The 14,764-nt window shown below is 35.1% G+C and overlaps 1 protein-coding gene across 1 annotated transcript in view; it reads left to right on the top strand.

Moving 5' to 3' along the window:
• The window catches only part of KCNH8 (potassium voltage-gated channel subfamily H member 8), a gene marked incomplete at its 5' end in the record, with an annotated part of 204,572 nt that overhangs the window by 112,968 nt on the left and 76,840 nt on the right, over positions 1-14,764 (top strand). The window contains one exon of the mRNA XM_081971642.1: positions 3,885-4,125. Coding sequence (XP_081827768.1) covers positions 3,885-4,125 — 241 coding nt within the window. The remainder of the gene's footprint in view (positions 1-3,884; positions 4,126-14,764) is intronic.

The raw sequence follows: 14,764 nt of genomic DNA, 5'->3' as shown, positions 1-14,764 counted from the left end.
CTATTTCAATCAGCTGGCCTGGCACTTTCTTAGTTTTACCTCCCAGGGATTTATTTTATTTTAGGGTTTGGGGTTTTAATTGTGATGTTTTTAGGTATTTATTTCTTAGTACAGCCTATCTCCCCCTCCAAATGTATTTTAAACGTAGCTTAAATGTATTTAATTATCATGACTGGTTTTATTGTATTGACTGTACACCGCCCCGAGTCCCTTTTTGGGAGAGGGGCGGTCTAAAAATCTAAGAAATAAATAAATAAATAAAATAAATAAGTTTATGCAAAAGGGGCAGCATTTAGTTTACAGAATCATAGTACTTGGAAAGTGGCTGGAGATTTAGGAAATCTTCTAGTTCAGTCCCTTATTCTGTGCTGATATATGTTACTATGAGACTCCCGAACAGGTGGCCATGCTTAAAGTCTACCATCTCCCAAGGCAGTGTATTCCACATTGAAACCTCCCAGCATTAATGCATATTTTTATGATATTCATCTGAAATCTGCTGCCTGATCATTTAAGCCCACAATTTCTTGTTTGACTTCCAGAACCACAATGAACAAGTCTAGTCTATCTTTTGCATGGCATCCCTTCAGATCCTTGAAGACAGCTATCATGGGTCTGCAATATTCTTTTCTTCAGGATAAATATACCTAACAATACCATTATAAGTTCCTCATCAGTTTTTCTTTCCTTTTTTTCATCCCTGTTATTAGCTTGGTTGCAATCCTCTGGAAACACTCTAGTTTGTTAGTGTCTTTTCTAAAATGTGGTCCCCAAAACTGAATGCAATATTCCAATCAATGTAAAATAGAAGGGAACAATGACTTTGATGAACAAATATCACAATGCCCTATTTGCCAAAATTTCTGCCCCAATGAGATGGAAGAAGTGGAAATTTTATGTCTTGGCCTCTTGCATTATCCTTAAATTGATATGTCTTTGATAACATCATTCTACAAAGTTTGTTAGGCATAACATTTCTAGTTTTATTTATTAATGAGAAAATTGGCCTTTTTTGGCAATGTTGCTGCTGTAAGTTTTATAGTTTTTTGTAGGTAGTGCAAATTACTAAATTCTGGTTTGACGAAAATGTTTGAATATTTTGAATGAGCCAAAGTAATAGTATTAAAATATTTTTCCAGTAAGTTACACTATACAATGCTCTTACAAAGATAAAATAAGTATTTATAGCTGTTTATTACTTGCAGTCATACCTTAACTGATAGGTCAAATAACTTGTAAATAAAACCTAGACACAATTTCCTTGCAGAACTAAAATAGATGTGTAGGTAAATAGAATACAGAAACTGATTTGCATCTATTTAGTGTAATACCAGTAGTCTCAGCTCTAAAATGTCCATGACCCTCATCGCTAAGTTACTACAGCTGACAATTTGAGCAAAAAATACATTCTTTGTTTTAACTTAGCTCAGCATGAGCTAATTAACCCTGACACCTTTTGGAAAGGAACTCCTATATGTGGGAAATTGGCTGCATGTATCTTCTGGTAAATAAATTCCTTGTGTTGCATTTCCACTTTTTAATGTCTATTTTCAATTACCTTCATGAATGATGCCTGAAAACAACTTCTATAATCTATAGCCGGTGGCGAACCTATGGCATGCGTGCCACAGATGGCACACAGAGCCATTTGTCAGGGCACGGAGGCGCTGCCCTGTCAGCTGGTCAGCGCGCATGCGCGCACTGGCCAGCTAAGTTCACCCTTTTTAAAGCCATTTTTTGCCCTCCCCAGGCTCCAGAGGCTTTATAAGATCCTGCGGTGGGCGAAAAGAACCTCCCCTGTTCCCCCCCCCCCCCGGAGGTCCTCCGGAAGCTTCATGAGCTTCCTTGAAGCCTCCGGAGTGCAAAAAACCTGCCCTATGGGCAAACTGGAAGTTCAGGAACAGACTTCTGGTTTGCTCGGAGGGTCGTTTTGAACACTCCAAAGGCTTCAGGGAAGCCTCCTGAAGGTCCCTGAAGCCTTCAGAGCGCTTAAAATGACCCTCCAAGCTAACTGGAAGTGATTTCCGGTTTGCTCGGAGGGTCATTTTGACTGCTCCAGAGGCTTCAGTGAAGCCACCTGAAGGCCCCTAAAGCCTACAGAGGGCCTCGGGGGGGGGAGGCTGTTTTTGTCCTCCCCAGGCTCCTATGAAGCCTCTGGAGCCTGGGGAGGATAAAAAAAGCATGCAAAAATGGGAGAGCACCTGTAGTGGATGCATGTGCACTGGGGGCACGCGCATTGCACACGACCCCCCTGCGCTCCCCCACTTATGGCACGCGAGCCAAAAAAGGCTTGCCATCGCTGATATATAGAATTCTCTGTGGAATATTCTATGGAATCCTTATTTGTGTTCAGTTAAATGATTTTATTTCCCAGAAAATAGATTCTCTATACATTATGGTAACTGGTGGTTCTTTAGTTATAAAGGTAGTTCTCAACTTATGATATTAATTAATCTCAAAATTTATGTTGTTAAGTAAGAAATTATTAATATACTAGGAGTGAGTTAAATAATGTTTTACTGATTTCTGAATTGTAATTTAATTATGCAAATATGAATAGCATATTAAGTAATAAAAACCAGACATTAATTAAAATAATCATATGAGGGGGAAAATATAAGTATTTACTTAAATTTTGCATTGAAATTTAATGAGATTTGAAAATGTTATCCTAGTGAGATTATGTTTAAAACTAATACATACTCTATCAGAGTTCTAAAATGCTACTTCTAAAAACAAAGACAGATTTAGTCATTCTAAGAGAAGATTGAATGAAGTCAATGAAATCTGGTTTCAAGAGCTCCATTGTATACATCTGGGTGTAACATGAAATGACTGTTTGGTTTAAAAGGACTGTTTGTAATAGATTTTCACAGATGGATGTATCCAGACTTGAAATACCGATATATCCTTCAATTTAGGACTTTCACTGTAATGATTGTTGTTTTGAGTTTCTCTGCCATTGTATGATAATTGCTTCTTTTCATATTTTCTTTCATTCTATTGAGAATACAAATTTTGGTACAAATATATTAATACAGCATGTAGATTATAATTCTAGGAAGCCATTAGACAATAAATGAATGCTAGAGAGTGTCCTTTCCTTCTCTTCAAGCAGAATTAGCAGAATTAGCAAGTTCATGCAAGAGTGTTCCAAAGTTGGGGGAAGCAAAGATAGGGTCCATAGTTAGCACATTTCTAGAAAGGTGGTGACTTTTGCCCAGGGGAAATTATGAGCAAAGTGAAAGAAGAAATTGGAATTGGAATTACAGGAATTTGCAGTAATAAGATGGAAGGCAAAGAGCAGAGGTTAAATCTACTATCTCATTGAAGCTGTGTTGAGACAAGGCTCCAAAAGTAATACATACAGTAGCCTGCTAGTGTTTTGCCAGTTATAACATTTTAACAAGCTTCTAAGAGACGCAGATTTCAAGCATCCCCTTTGTTGAATGAGAATAGCTGTCTTCCAAAGGAAATACAGGTTTCAGGAACCATGCAAATATAAGCATCTTATCTTTCCTACTAAAAATTATTGTCTCCCCCCTCCCATCCCATTTTCACCATGTATTTATTTCATAAAATCATAGGTACTATCGTGATATACAATTGTATTTTAACTATGAAAAGTATTTCTTATTCAATTCTAAACCCAAATAAATCCTTAATTTTATTAAGAGGAAAGCTGCACAAATTCATCTCAGAATTTATGTTACTTGCAAAAGAAACCATGAAAGGAGGATTGAATGAATATCAGGACAAACATACCCAAAATATAGACAATAGATATAAAAGCTTTCAAAACAAGATTGCTAAAATGATTCATAAATAGTCAGCCAAAGCACCTCAAATTAGTCTGAATTACCTTTTTCTCTTTCTTTTTTCAGAATGTTTTTGTAGATAAACCAGCATTTCCGGAATATAAAGTTTCAGATGCAAAAAAGTCCAAATTCATACTTTTGCATTTTAGCACTTTTAAAGCTGGCTGGGACTGGCTTATATTACTAGCAACGTTTTATGTTGCTGTAACTGTACCTTACAATGTTTGTTTTATTGGCAATGATGATCTGTCTACAACTCGAAGCACAACAGTCAGTGACATTGCAGTGGAGATATTGTTTATTATAGGTAAGGTATTTCATTTTTTTCTGACATTACCATTATTAGTTCTGCAAATAACTAGATTTTCTAACATAATTCTGTAAGGGTAAGCATTGCAATGTGATCAAAAGTTGTGTATCTATTTTCTGTCTGCATTTAAGCATCGGTTCTCTACAATTTAATGGATTTTGATTGTGGGTGAAGATTATTTTTTAGTATGCCTACCCATACTATTTTTTAGTATGCCTACCCATACTATTATGCAAAATAAAGCAGATCAGATGTGGATATAATGTGCATTGTATATTGACAAATAATTTTGTCTCTATTCCCAAGGTTCCTATTAGAACCTTAATTGTTAAAAGAAAAATCTATCAAATATAATGAGATTTTTGAGTTTTTCTTTTCACTTTTAACACCAGAGATGCCATTTTGGCTTCAGTAAGAATCAATTTAATAACTTGTAATTCCTGCTCTTCAGAAAATAAAAATAGCCTGCTCGCTACCATTTCAGAGAATTTTATTTTTCATTTTCACACATATCCCTCCATTACTTCACATTTATTTATATACTGAGCCATTTTTGCTATTAAAACATACAATTGGTGAGATTATTTTTTCAACCCTTGTATGTGTCTTTGGCATGACCCAATTTAAATAATGTCATGTTTTCCCTTAGGCTAGGGGAAAGTTATCAAAAGGGATTCTTGGGGATGAGCAAAAGTGAACTAACCAGGTAGACCAAAAGAGAACCTGCAGAAGTACAATTTAATGCAAGTCTTGTTAAATGTCCTTACTGGAGCAGAGTAAGAGAAGCAGAATCCATATAAGTCACTGCTTGGTGTCCACGAGTATTTTGTTTTTGCAATACTTATGAGGTAGCTATACATGCCAGTTCTAGAAACGGAAATTGCTGAGTTTTGCTTTCTGCCATGATTACAATTATTCTTTAATTCTTTGCTTTCTTTTGCAAAATCTGGTATCAGATCCTAAATAGATCAAAAGATTTTTCTAAAAATCTACTTTTAAAAATATATTGTGCTCTTTTTCACTTACACAATTTCTATCCCTATTTCCCACTAAACTATCAAAAAGTGTACCATGTTTGGGATAGCTCTTCATATCAATTCATATACAGATCGGGGGGGGGGGGAGTTTAATTATGATGAAGTGAGAATTTCATGATAGTGTCTGAAATCTGATATAAATCTTTAGCAATGGCTCTGCACCCAGATCTGCAGCATGCCCATTCCACTAGATTGATTGGATGAGTAGAGACTCTTATAAAAAGGTGATTTCTTTTCAAAACTGGTTCCAAATCTTGTAGGGCTTTAAAGGTCATAATCTTGAATGGCACCGAGAAACACACTGGTAATCAATGCAGCTCATGCAGAAGTGATGTCGCAGGTGCATATATTTGGCATCATTTACTACCTGTATCAGAATGGGCCAACTTGCCATGGCTAATTCACTGCGACCAACTTGCCTCAGGACAACTCGCTGCATGACAATTCAACAAATACAAAAGTTAAATTAATTCCAATAATAACAAAATAAAGGAAGTCAATCCAGAAATACAAGAGGTATGCAGCAAATTGCTGGCAAGTTCACTGTAGTGAGTTATCCTTGACATAGACTGAGATTGTAACCATATAGAAATCTTGGATGGAGGAGACTAGAGTCAAATCTCATGGTGAATATACTTTGAAAGTTGAATTAGACCAATCTTGTCCCTTTTCTCTATGTGTTTATATAACCTGAAAGAACTGTACTTGTACTTTTATAGTAATGATAGCAGTAAGTCTCTCAAGAATTGGGTAGAAAAGTTTGGCTTAGATAGATAGTTTGTCTCACATAAACTTCCAATTAACAGTATCTGCATATTTATATTTGTTAAAGAGATTTAAATGTGTTCAGAAACTTAGCGAAACAGCAAGGATAAAAGATAAATAAGGCTAATAGTTTTCGCAGAATATTACACATAGTGTAATCTTATTTCAGAATAAAATTCATTGTATAAATAATATAAACCTACAGCACAATTAATAGTTGTCTCATACTATAGTTTTCCATAGTTACAAAAGTATGGGACATTGTATTTATGATTTGTGGTGGCCCAGTGGTTAAAATGAAGTATTGCAGGCTAATTCTAATGACTGCAGCCTGCCTGTAGTTTGGCAGTTTGATTCTCACTGAATCAAGATTGACTCAGCCTTCCATCCTCCCAAGGACCTAGATTGTTAGGGGAAATATGCTGATTCTGTAAACTGCTTAGAAAGAGCTGTGAAGCAATATATAAGTCTAAGTGCTGTTGCTATTGTTATTGCCATTGCTATTGCTATTCTAAAAGAGATGTAATAGATGCTATGAAATTGACTATTTAAAACATTTAGGTGAATATTACCTACGTTATACTTGGCATACGGATGCTGCAAAAAGAGTATAGAATATTGATAGTTGTGCAGGTTTAGTTTGCAGATGGGAAATCACATTTTAAAGATGTTCAATCTGACAAGTTCCTAGAATAGGAAAGAGCAAAAGGTTTTTAACATGCTAACATTTTCTTTAAAAAAATTCAAGAAATATTTAGCAGTTGGAAGTACCTTAAAGGTCTTCTAATCCAATACCCTGCTCAAGCTGTATATCACCCAAACCACAACACACACACACAGCCAGTCAAGCACCACAATCCCAAATCCTTTATCACCATTCGCACTGACACCAAACAGCACCAGTTCAATTGAAGCAAAAAAAATAATCGGCCATGCTACCACCTGCTACACTTGTGAGTTCATCAAAGCCTGGCACTCTACAAGCAATTCCATCAACAGACACATTGATCTACCTCCAGCTTACGAAGCTCTCAGAATTCAAACAGCCAACAAGAAACAGTACCAACCCCCAATCAACCCATGCAACCCCCCACATCAGCAGTTCACCTCCCAATGACCCTAACCTGATGTAATCTCCTTATCACAAGACCTATCACAAGACTCACTGATGACTCACATCTGACCCATCACAAAGCCCATCAGAAGAACTTCATTTGACATACCTACACATAAAGCAGAACAACAGAACATAAACCGAAGAACACACACTGATATCTCCTAAACTCTGCTGAAGATTTTACCTAGCCTTGTAATGAAATATTCAGAAACCAAGCCACAGCTAGGAGACTGAATCTTTGCCCTCATATAAATATGCTCTGACATGAAGACCGAATGAGTTTGTTGCTGGTCAGAGCTATTAGTAAGTTCAACTTGAAGAAGTTAAAGAGGTTCCTTTCTTGGAGATGGAAACACTTCAGGATTGGGATAGCTTTCTCATCAGGATCGTGTCCTGGACAAATATAAAGAACTTTCACAAGTCAATTATCTGATTAATGAGTTAGCAGTATAGGCTTGCATGAAATTGTAATAAAGAAAAGGTTTTATTATCAATTTGGACAGTGTCTTGCAGAACTTTACAGAGGATGGAGCCATTTGCAAATATTCCATTCTAGGATGGTAACAAACCTGTGCAGCAATGAGTGAATTGATCTAGTAACACTTTAAAAAATCCAAAACTGTTAATCACAACTTTCATAATTGCTACTCAGCATGGGAATTGTAGTCTAACATATCTGGAGAACACTAGGTTGAAGAAGACTGCGACAGCAGGCAATGGTGTGGTGTAATTTTAGGGCCTGGACATACCTGTCTTTCAAACTCATCATAAGTGACCTGAAGACATAGAATTTTTAGTTTTAAATTCATCTAAATCAGTCCATTATCATGACTAAAGGAATATAATAAATTTGTTCTGGCCTCATAAGAAATATATTAGGGAAGAAGCATCATTCTCTTGTAGGAAGTATAGCATATTGTTTAAAGCAAACATAATATAATTAGCCTCTTTTGTTTTAACTAAGTAAATAAACAAATGAAAAGAGAGGATGTAATTGCCAATCTAATGAGCTCCAATGTGCTTGTGTTGAGATGCTAACATTGGCCCTGTTTGTTATCCCTCCTGCCAACGATCACAGGAAGAAAACTATTTTCGCAAGGGTAGCTGCTCAGTGCCAGAATTTGTTCTTCTAATTTTCAACAGCAGCAGCAGCTACAGAAAAGACTCTTGGAAAGATATTTGTTGAGCTTGGGAGATGGGAGGACTAACTGCAAGAATAGCAGTCAGCCAGCCTGTACAGCATACCTGGGATCTCATCAACTAAATACAAGAGACCAGTCATTGTTTCATGTGATGTTGATGCTACAACTATGAATAAGTCCATTGCTAAAACACACCCAAGGTGCTTTTACAGGAACAGAAAAATTATTAGTGATAAAGCACATTAAAAAGGCTTTGGTATTTATTCCGCATCAGTGGAATTATTTGAGGGATCCAGTTGTTACATTAGGCTTGAATTGTTCAGGTTCACCTCCAAGGTTACTAAATAGCAGGAACTGTTTACAGTATTGTGAATTATGCTGGTATGCATCACTGAGAATCCCATGCATATATTTTCTGGAAGAAACTGTGAATAAAATGTGGCCCTGCACAATCTGTCTTTGTTCAAATACAATGATAGCACTATAACACCAAATACAAAGGGCACTATATCAGTATAGATCAAGGAAGGTCTGTATTTCTAAATCCATAATAGTGTATGAGAATCATAAAAAGCTTACAGATTATTATATTATGGAAATACTAAATTCAATTTGCAGGTCTTGAGAAACATGCTTGAAAATGGGTATGTGTTTAAAACCTTTCTTCTTTTGCTTAGAGGATGTTTAAAAAATTGAAATGAAATTAATATAGTGAAATGAATTTATATAACTTCATATAAATAAAATACAAATCCAACTAATAAAGCAAGTTTTAATATTGTCCTGATTTTATTTCAAAGTAGGCTGGAAAAATGTAGCTCAACTGAAAAACTGAAGAAAATATATATGGAAAATATATCAAAATCTTACATGCCTCAGTGCCTAAAAGAATGCCCTTCCCCTCCCTCCAAACATTAGAATGGCAATGAGACCAATTAAATATATGTGTCAGTTTTGAGATATTCAGAAGCTCAAGTCTAATTAATCATTTGTAAATGTAAATTTGTAGGATAATGGCTATTCATTTATAGTAAAAATGTAGAGAAGAAAGCTTTTAAGCATTCTTTTATTACTGATAATAAAGTTGAAAAAAGTTTTTAAACATTTTTTTATTACTGATGTGATGCAAGTGGTGACAGGGAAAGTGGTAAAGAACAATAAGCCCAAGAGAAATGTTCCAAATTTGTGACTGTTTTGCATCAGAAGCTCTTCAGTGGCAATATTCTTCTGACATAATAGATGGTCACAAAAAGGAACTTCTATCTTATGTATATTTATAAGCAAATCAGGCAGTAGGACTGAGAAAAAGCAATTATAAAACCTGACATGCTTGTCAAAAACCATATTAGCATCAGATGCTGTGTGTGCACATTCAAGGATGATATTTGCACACCTCTGGGCATAGAAGCTGAATTTGCCCATCTCTCTTCTGCTTAGCTGCCTATGCAATCACTGTAACCACATCCAGTGAAGGTGTAGTAATTTTCTACAAACTGATTTGTGTTCTGTCAAATTTCCTTCCTTCCTTCCTTCCTTCCTTCCTTCTTTCCTTCCTCCCTCCTTCCCCCCTTCCTCCAGCATTAATCCTAATTTAAAGTGCTGCAGTCTCACCCACAATTCCAAACTGACTAAAAATAAAGTAAATCAATTAAAAACGTTAATGTGAAAATAATTACCATTATTTTATCAAAGCATGTCGGTGGCCAGTCAAATTGAAACCTTAGTGAAGAGTTGGAAATGTTAGTGCCTCTAATTATGCTTAATTGCAAATGTGATTACCATGGCCTGTCAATTCATTACTTAAATTGTGATTTGCAAGTATTTGCTTATTTTTGAGAGTTACAGTATATTCCACTCTATCAATGAATCTCAATAATAATAATAAAATGTAATCGTGAAATAACCATTTAAAAAAACCTTAAAAGCAGGGATAACGTTAAAACCATTCTTAATACATAGAATAACACTTTGTCATGCAAAATGCAACTAAAAAAGCTACTCTTAGGTGCCTTACTAAGGATTATCATAAGGGGAGCCATAAGAAGAATATTTTGTGGCATAATTTTCAGAGAACCAAGAAGGCCATCAAAAATTTCCACCTCTGAATTCCCACCATTCTGACATTCTTTGTGAGAGGAATCTGAACATGCAGAGAGGGATAGACTCCACTTTAAAAAGATGGTCCTGCAAGGACTCAACTCCAAATGACTTTAAATTTACCCGGAAATATATTGTCAGCCAATCAAGGACCTCAGTATGTGTTACTCCAATAAAATAGTTTTCACATACCAAGAAATAGATGGTGTGAGATGATAAGAGCATAAATTGGAGTATCCTATTGCACACACACCCCCGCCCGCCTCCCCTAAACATCCATACCTGGTGTACCAACCAAAGCTGGAGAAAAGGTGCCTTGGTCATGTCATCTGTCTGTAGTTCAGAAGCTTTAAGTCCTCTATTTTATTCCTTCAGGGGTAGAGCAACTCCAGTCCAAAATAACATGAAGCCAGAACAATTAGCTACTCTATCTTGCTAGGATTCAGCATCTGCCTGTTTTATCCCAGGTCCCCACAGCATTCAAATACTAAGCAATGATCTTCCACTCCAGTTCCTGGCCAAGTCTATGGTTAAAGATATTTAGCTGGATATCAACTATCACCTTTAATTGTTTTATTAGCTTTTCATATAGATACAAAAATATCCATGGCTCTTATCTTTTACTACTACTAATTACAACCACATATCTTAATATATTTTGGATTTCTTGGTTATATGATTGTTGGAAACAATCATAGCTTTCCTAGGGCTATGGTATGAAAATGTAGTAAATAAATAAATACCTAATGATATCACTCAAACCATTTAGGCCTTTAATAATAATGAAAACTAACAGCCTGAAGTGGGTGAGCAACTGAGAGTGAGGTTCTATAAGAACTATGATGACAAGAGTCAATTCTAGATAAACCAGTCAGTATGTGAACAGATACATTTTAATGATGACACATTATTAACTGAAGTATTTCTAAGGACAGCCATAGGCGAACCAAAACTAATTTATATTTTGTTCACTTTATGATGTGTAATTTCCAAATAATAAATCAAATGAATGCTGATAACTGAGGAAAACAATAAAAATGTGTAACTTTCCTGCAATTGCAGGCTTTATCTTTTTTTTTAAATCAGCTAAGTGTAGATCCATTGTTGTGACAGGATTGATTCATTGGCCTGACATTTTAGGTTGAGAATGTATGATTGGCCCAAAGTCATCCAGCTGGCTTTCATGCTGAAATGAGACTAGAACTCAGTTTCCTGTTTTCTAACCTCTAACCTTAACAATTAGTCCAAACCTGGCTCTTACTTGGAAAAATGTAAGGATTGATAAAAATTATGGATCAGTGAAATTATTTGGAAAATATCCATATTAGGCATACATACGCTCATAAGGATATAAGGATAAATGTTCATATGTGAATTTGTTTTGAGAAGTATGTAAAACTGGACAAATTGAAAATGATAAACTGGACTCCAAAGATCTACCTGAAAATTTGAAAATGACAGAAACCTGTTTTTGACTGCAAATACCTGGCTTCAATTGAAGCAAGAAATAATATTAAAGCAAAAAATAAGAACATGCAGAGTTTGGATTTAGGAGAAATAATACCAGCAACTCCAATTTCTTGCAAAATCCCTTTGATCTTTGGAATTTGACATCCACCAGAATTGTATGATTAGCTTAAGGGCAATATATGTTTCTTATCTTGTAGGATATGAAAATATTAAAATACCTGTCATGATTTAAACATTTATTTGATAGTTAATATGCTGTACCTTGGATTTATCAGTACTGTAGCAAAAAGCAATGTGACTATAAACCTAACTATGGGATGCATAAATAATAGAAATTGCAAATTGTAGATACTGATCAATAGTTTCCTATTTTACAATATTTTAACAATTTTAACTTTTTCAGCTTTTCAATTCTGAATATAATTTTACTATAATGTTAGAACATTATTTTTAAGATGGTTATTCTATATATTTTGTATATTAAATTTTTATAAAATAGCTCCTCCAGTCTCCAGAATGTTGAATATCTTTCTTAGCAAAAATCAGATTTTTCCATTTATCAAAACCTGAGAGCCAATGGTTTTGTCTACCTTAATTCAACAGATGTTTATAATTGCATTGTCATGTAAAGAAGCATTGGGTGTTTCTGATGTGCTAAGATGGGTATATGGAAATTCTACCACAGGTTCACACATTTAAATAATTGGGGTCAGTTCACTCAAGTATATGGAATGCTGGTCAGAATCAGGTGGTGCAATTAGCCTTTAGGTGGATAAACACTATTTTTTTTTATATTGGTGGAGAACACTTAGTAGCTTTAAAGCATTGATTCAAATTCATTATGAGGCAAAAAAAAATCCCCAAGAATTTATATGAAGAAGAAATTGCAAGAAACTATGCAGATAAATTTTTTTGCAGTCATTTTTAGCTGCTCCCAATGAAATTCCAAATGCCCACAGGTCAGAGACTGGGCTATAGCAATTGTACTGTATACTGACTTCATAACAATTCTTTCCACCACCACCACCCCCACTAGTTTTAATAAATTTCTCCTGGAAACAGACAAGGGAGCATAGGTTAACTTCATATGGGCTGTTTCTATATTATTTTTAATATCAGTGGGCTATTATCAAGACAACAATTAATTATCCAAAGAATAATAAATGTAGAATTTCAGATGTAAGTCAACAGGCTGTTCCAACATGACAGAATGCAGATAAATAGGAATATATGAGAACCAGTTTATTATCTTCAAAACCTAATATTATCTAAGTTTAAAATAACATTTTAAAAAAGTCAGATGCAGTGTTCTTCCATCCAAGGCATGTATAGTAAAATCTGCATAGTGGAGTATATTATTTTATTATAACTATATAACTAGAATTATAACTATATTTTCTAATCCCCCTGGATAATTTTTAAATTTTAAACTAAGTTTGACTTTGGGTATTTTAATTGTTTTAATTGCATTATGTTGTTCTTAACTAATTGATTATTTATTTATTATGTATTGTACAATGTTTTGTATATCTCCTCCTCGTTATTTATTTGTTGTGTAATGAATTGTACGCCGCCCCGAGTCCCTTGGTGGAGAGGGAGCGGCCTATAAATTGGATTAATAAATAAATAAATAAATATATCTGTCTGTGTGGCAATAAGGAACTAATCAAGGAGAGAAGCAACTTAGAACTGAGAAGAAATTTCCTGACAGTTAGAACAATTAATCAGTGAAACAGCTTGCCTCCAGAAGTTGTGAATGCCCCAACACTGGAAATTTTTAAGAAGATGTTGGATAGCCATTTGTCTGAAATGGTATAGAGTTTCCTGCCTAGGCAGGGGGTTGGACTAGAAGACCTCCAAGGTCCCTTCCAACTCTGCTATTGTATTGTATAAGTTGAAAACAACTTGCACATATTATATTGCAAATTTTGTAGATTTATATTTTACCCCTAGCAGATAAATACCAGGCACATTAGGCAAATTTTATATGGATTATATTCTCCAGGATAAAAAACCTATTACCTTGGCAAATGTTGTGTTGTTACAGTGAAAACAAGACAAAAACATTAAAGAAGTATTATTTTAGAAAGTTCTTACTTTTACCCTGAATATCACTTTAGATAGTTATTGCATCAATTATACATTGCTAGGGATATTTATATTATTTTTAATTGTTAAATATATTATTATTGGTTAATTAATGTATTAATACAGTAATAGAACAATATATTTAATACCTATATATGGTCTTTTTTAGTATATGCTGTATCAATTTGTTTTACTCTATTTGCTAATCATTGACTGACTAAATAAATAAATACTACTACTACTGTACTTCTACACTACTAAAATCTCTGTTACCAAATAAGTATAAGTCACATTTGCTTTATTCTGAAATAAAAATAGTTTCTTGATAATGATTAATTATTCAACACTGATCTGAATGTCTATGGAGATTCTCATCATCCATGTTAGATACTAGCTACAGTTATAATGTTTCTACCAAGGTCCTCTGTTCCGGCGGGAACAGAGGTTTAATCTCATTGGTCGAAGGGTCTGACAGCTCCCTATAAAAGGGCTGCTGTCAGACTCAACCTTCACTGGATTGTACATACTTGTTCTGTTACAATAAAGAGCTGTTGTAGCCTTTAGCCTGTGTGTGCCTTTCCATTACCCAATCTAACACTGGCGACAAGGATGAGATTGGAAGGCAACTAGGCAAACCAAAAAGAGTGTAGCAATCCAGAAAGTAAACCCAGCCTGGAGCTCAGTGCGGCTTCGAGCAGCCAACTTTGAGCAGCAAACTCAAAACACCCTCAGAACAAAATGGCCATGCACGCCCTACCAACTCCATATGATCCAGTTACCGAACACTGGGAATCGTATATGTTGAGGTTTGACTGCTTCCTCAAAGCCAACAACCTCATGAAGGCTGCCCTTCCTGAAGGCCGGAAGAAGAACATGTTCCTGGGTTACTCTGGATGGGAAGTGTTCAAAACAGTCAAAGA

The sequence above is a fragment of the Natrix helvetica genome (genome assembly GCF_964273705.1).
Source record: "Natrix helvetica genome assembly, chromosome: Z".
Taxonomy (NCBI): Eukaryota; Metazoa; Chordata; class Lepidosauria; order Squamata; family Natricidae; genus Natrix; species Natrix helvetica.
Note: the sequence above shows the minus strand (reverse complement) of the source record. Positions and strands in the feature narration are given on the sequence as shown.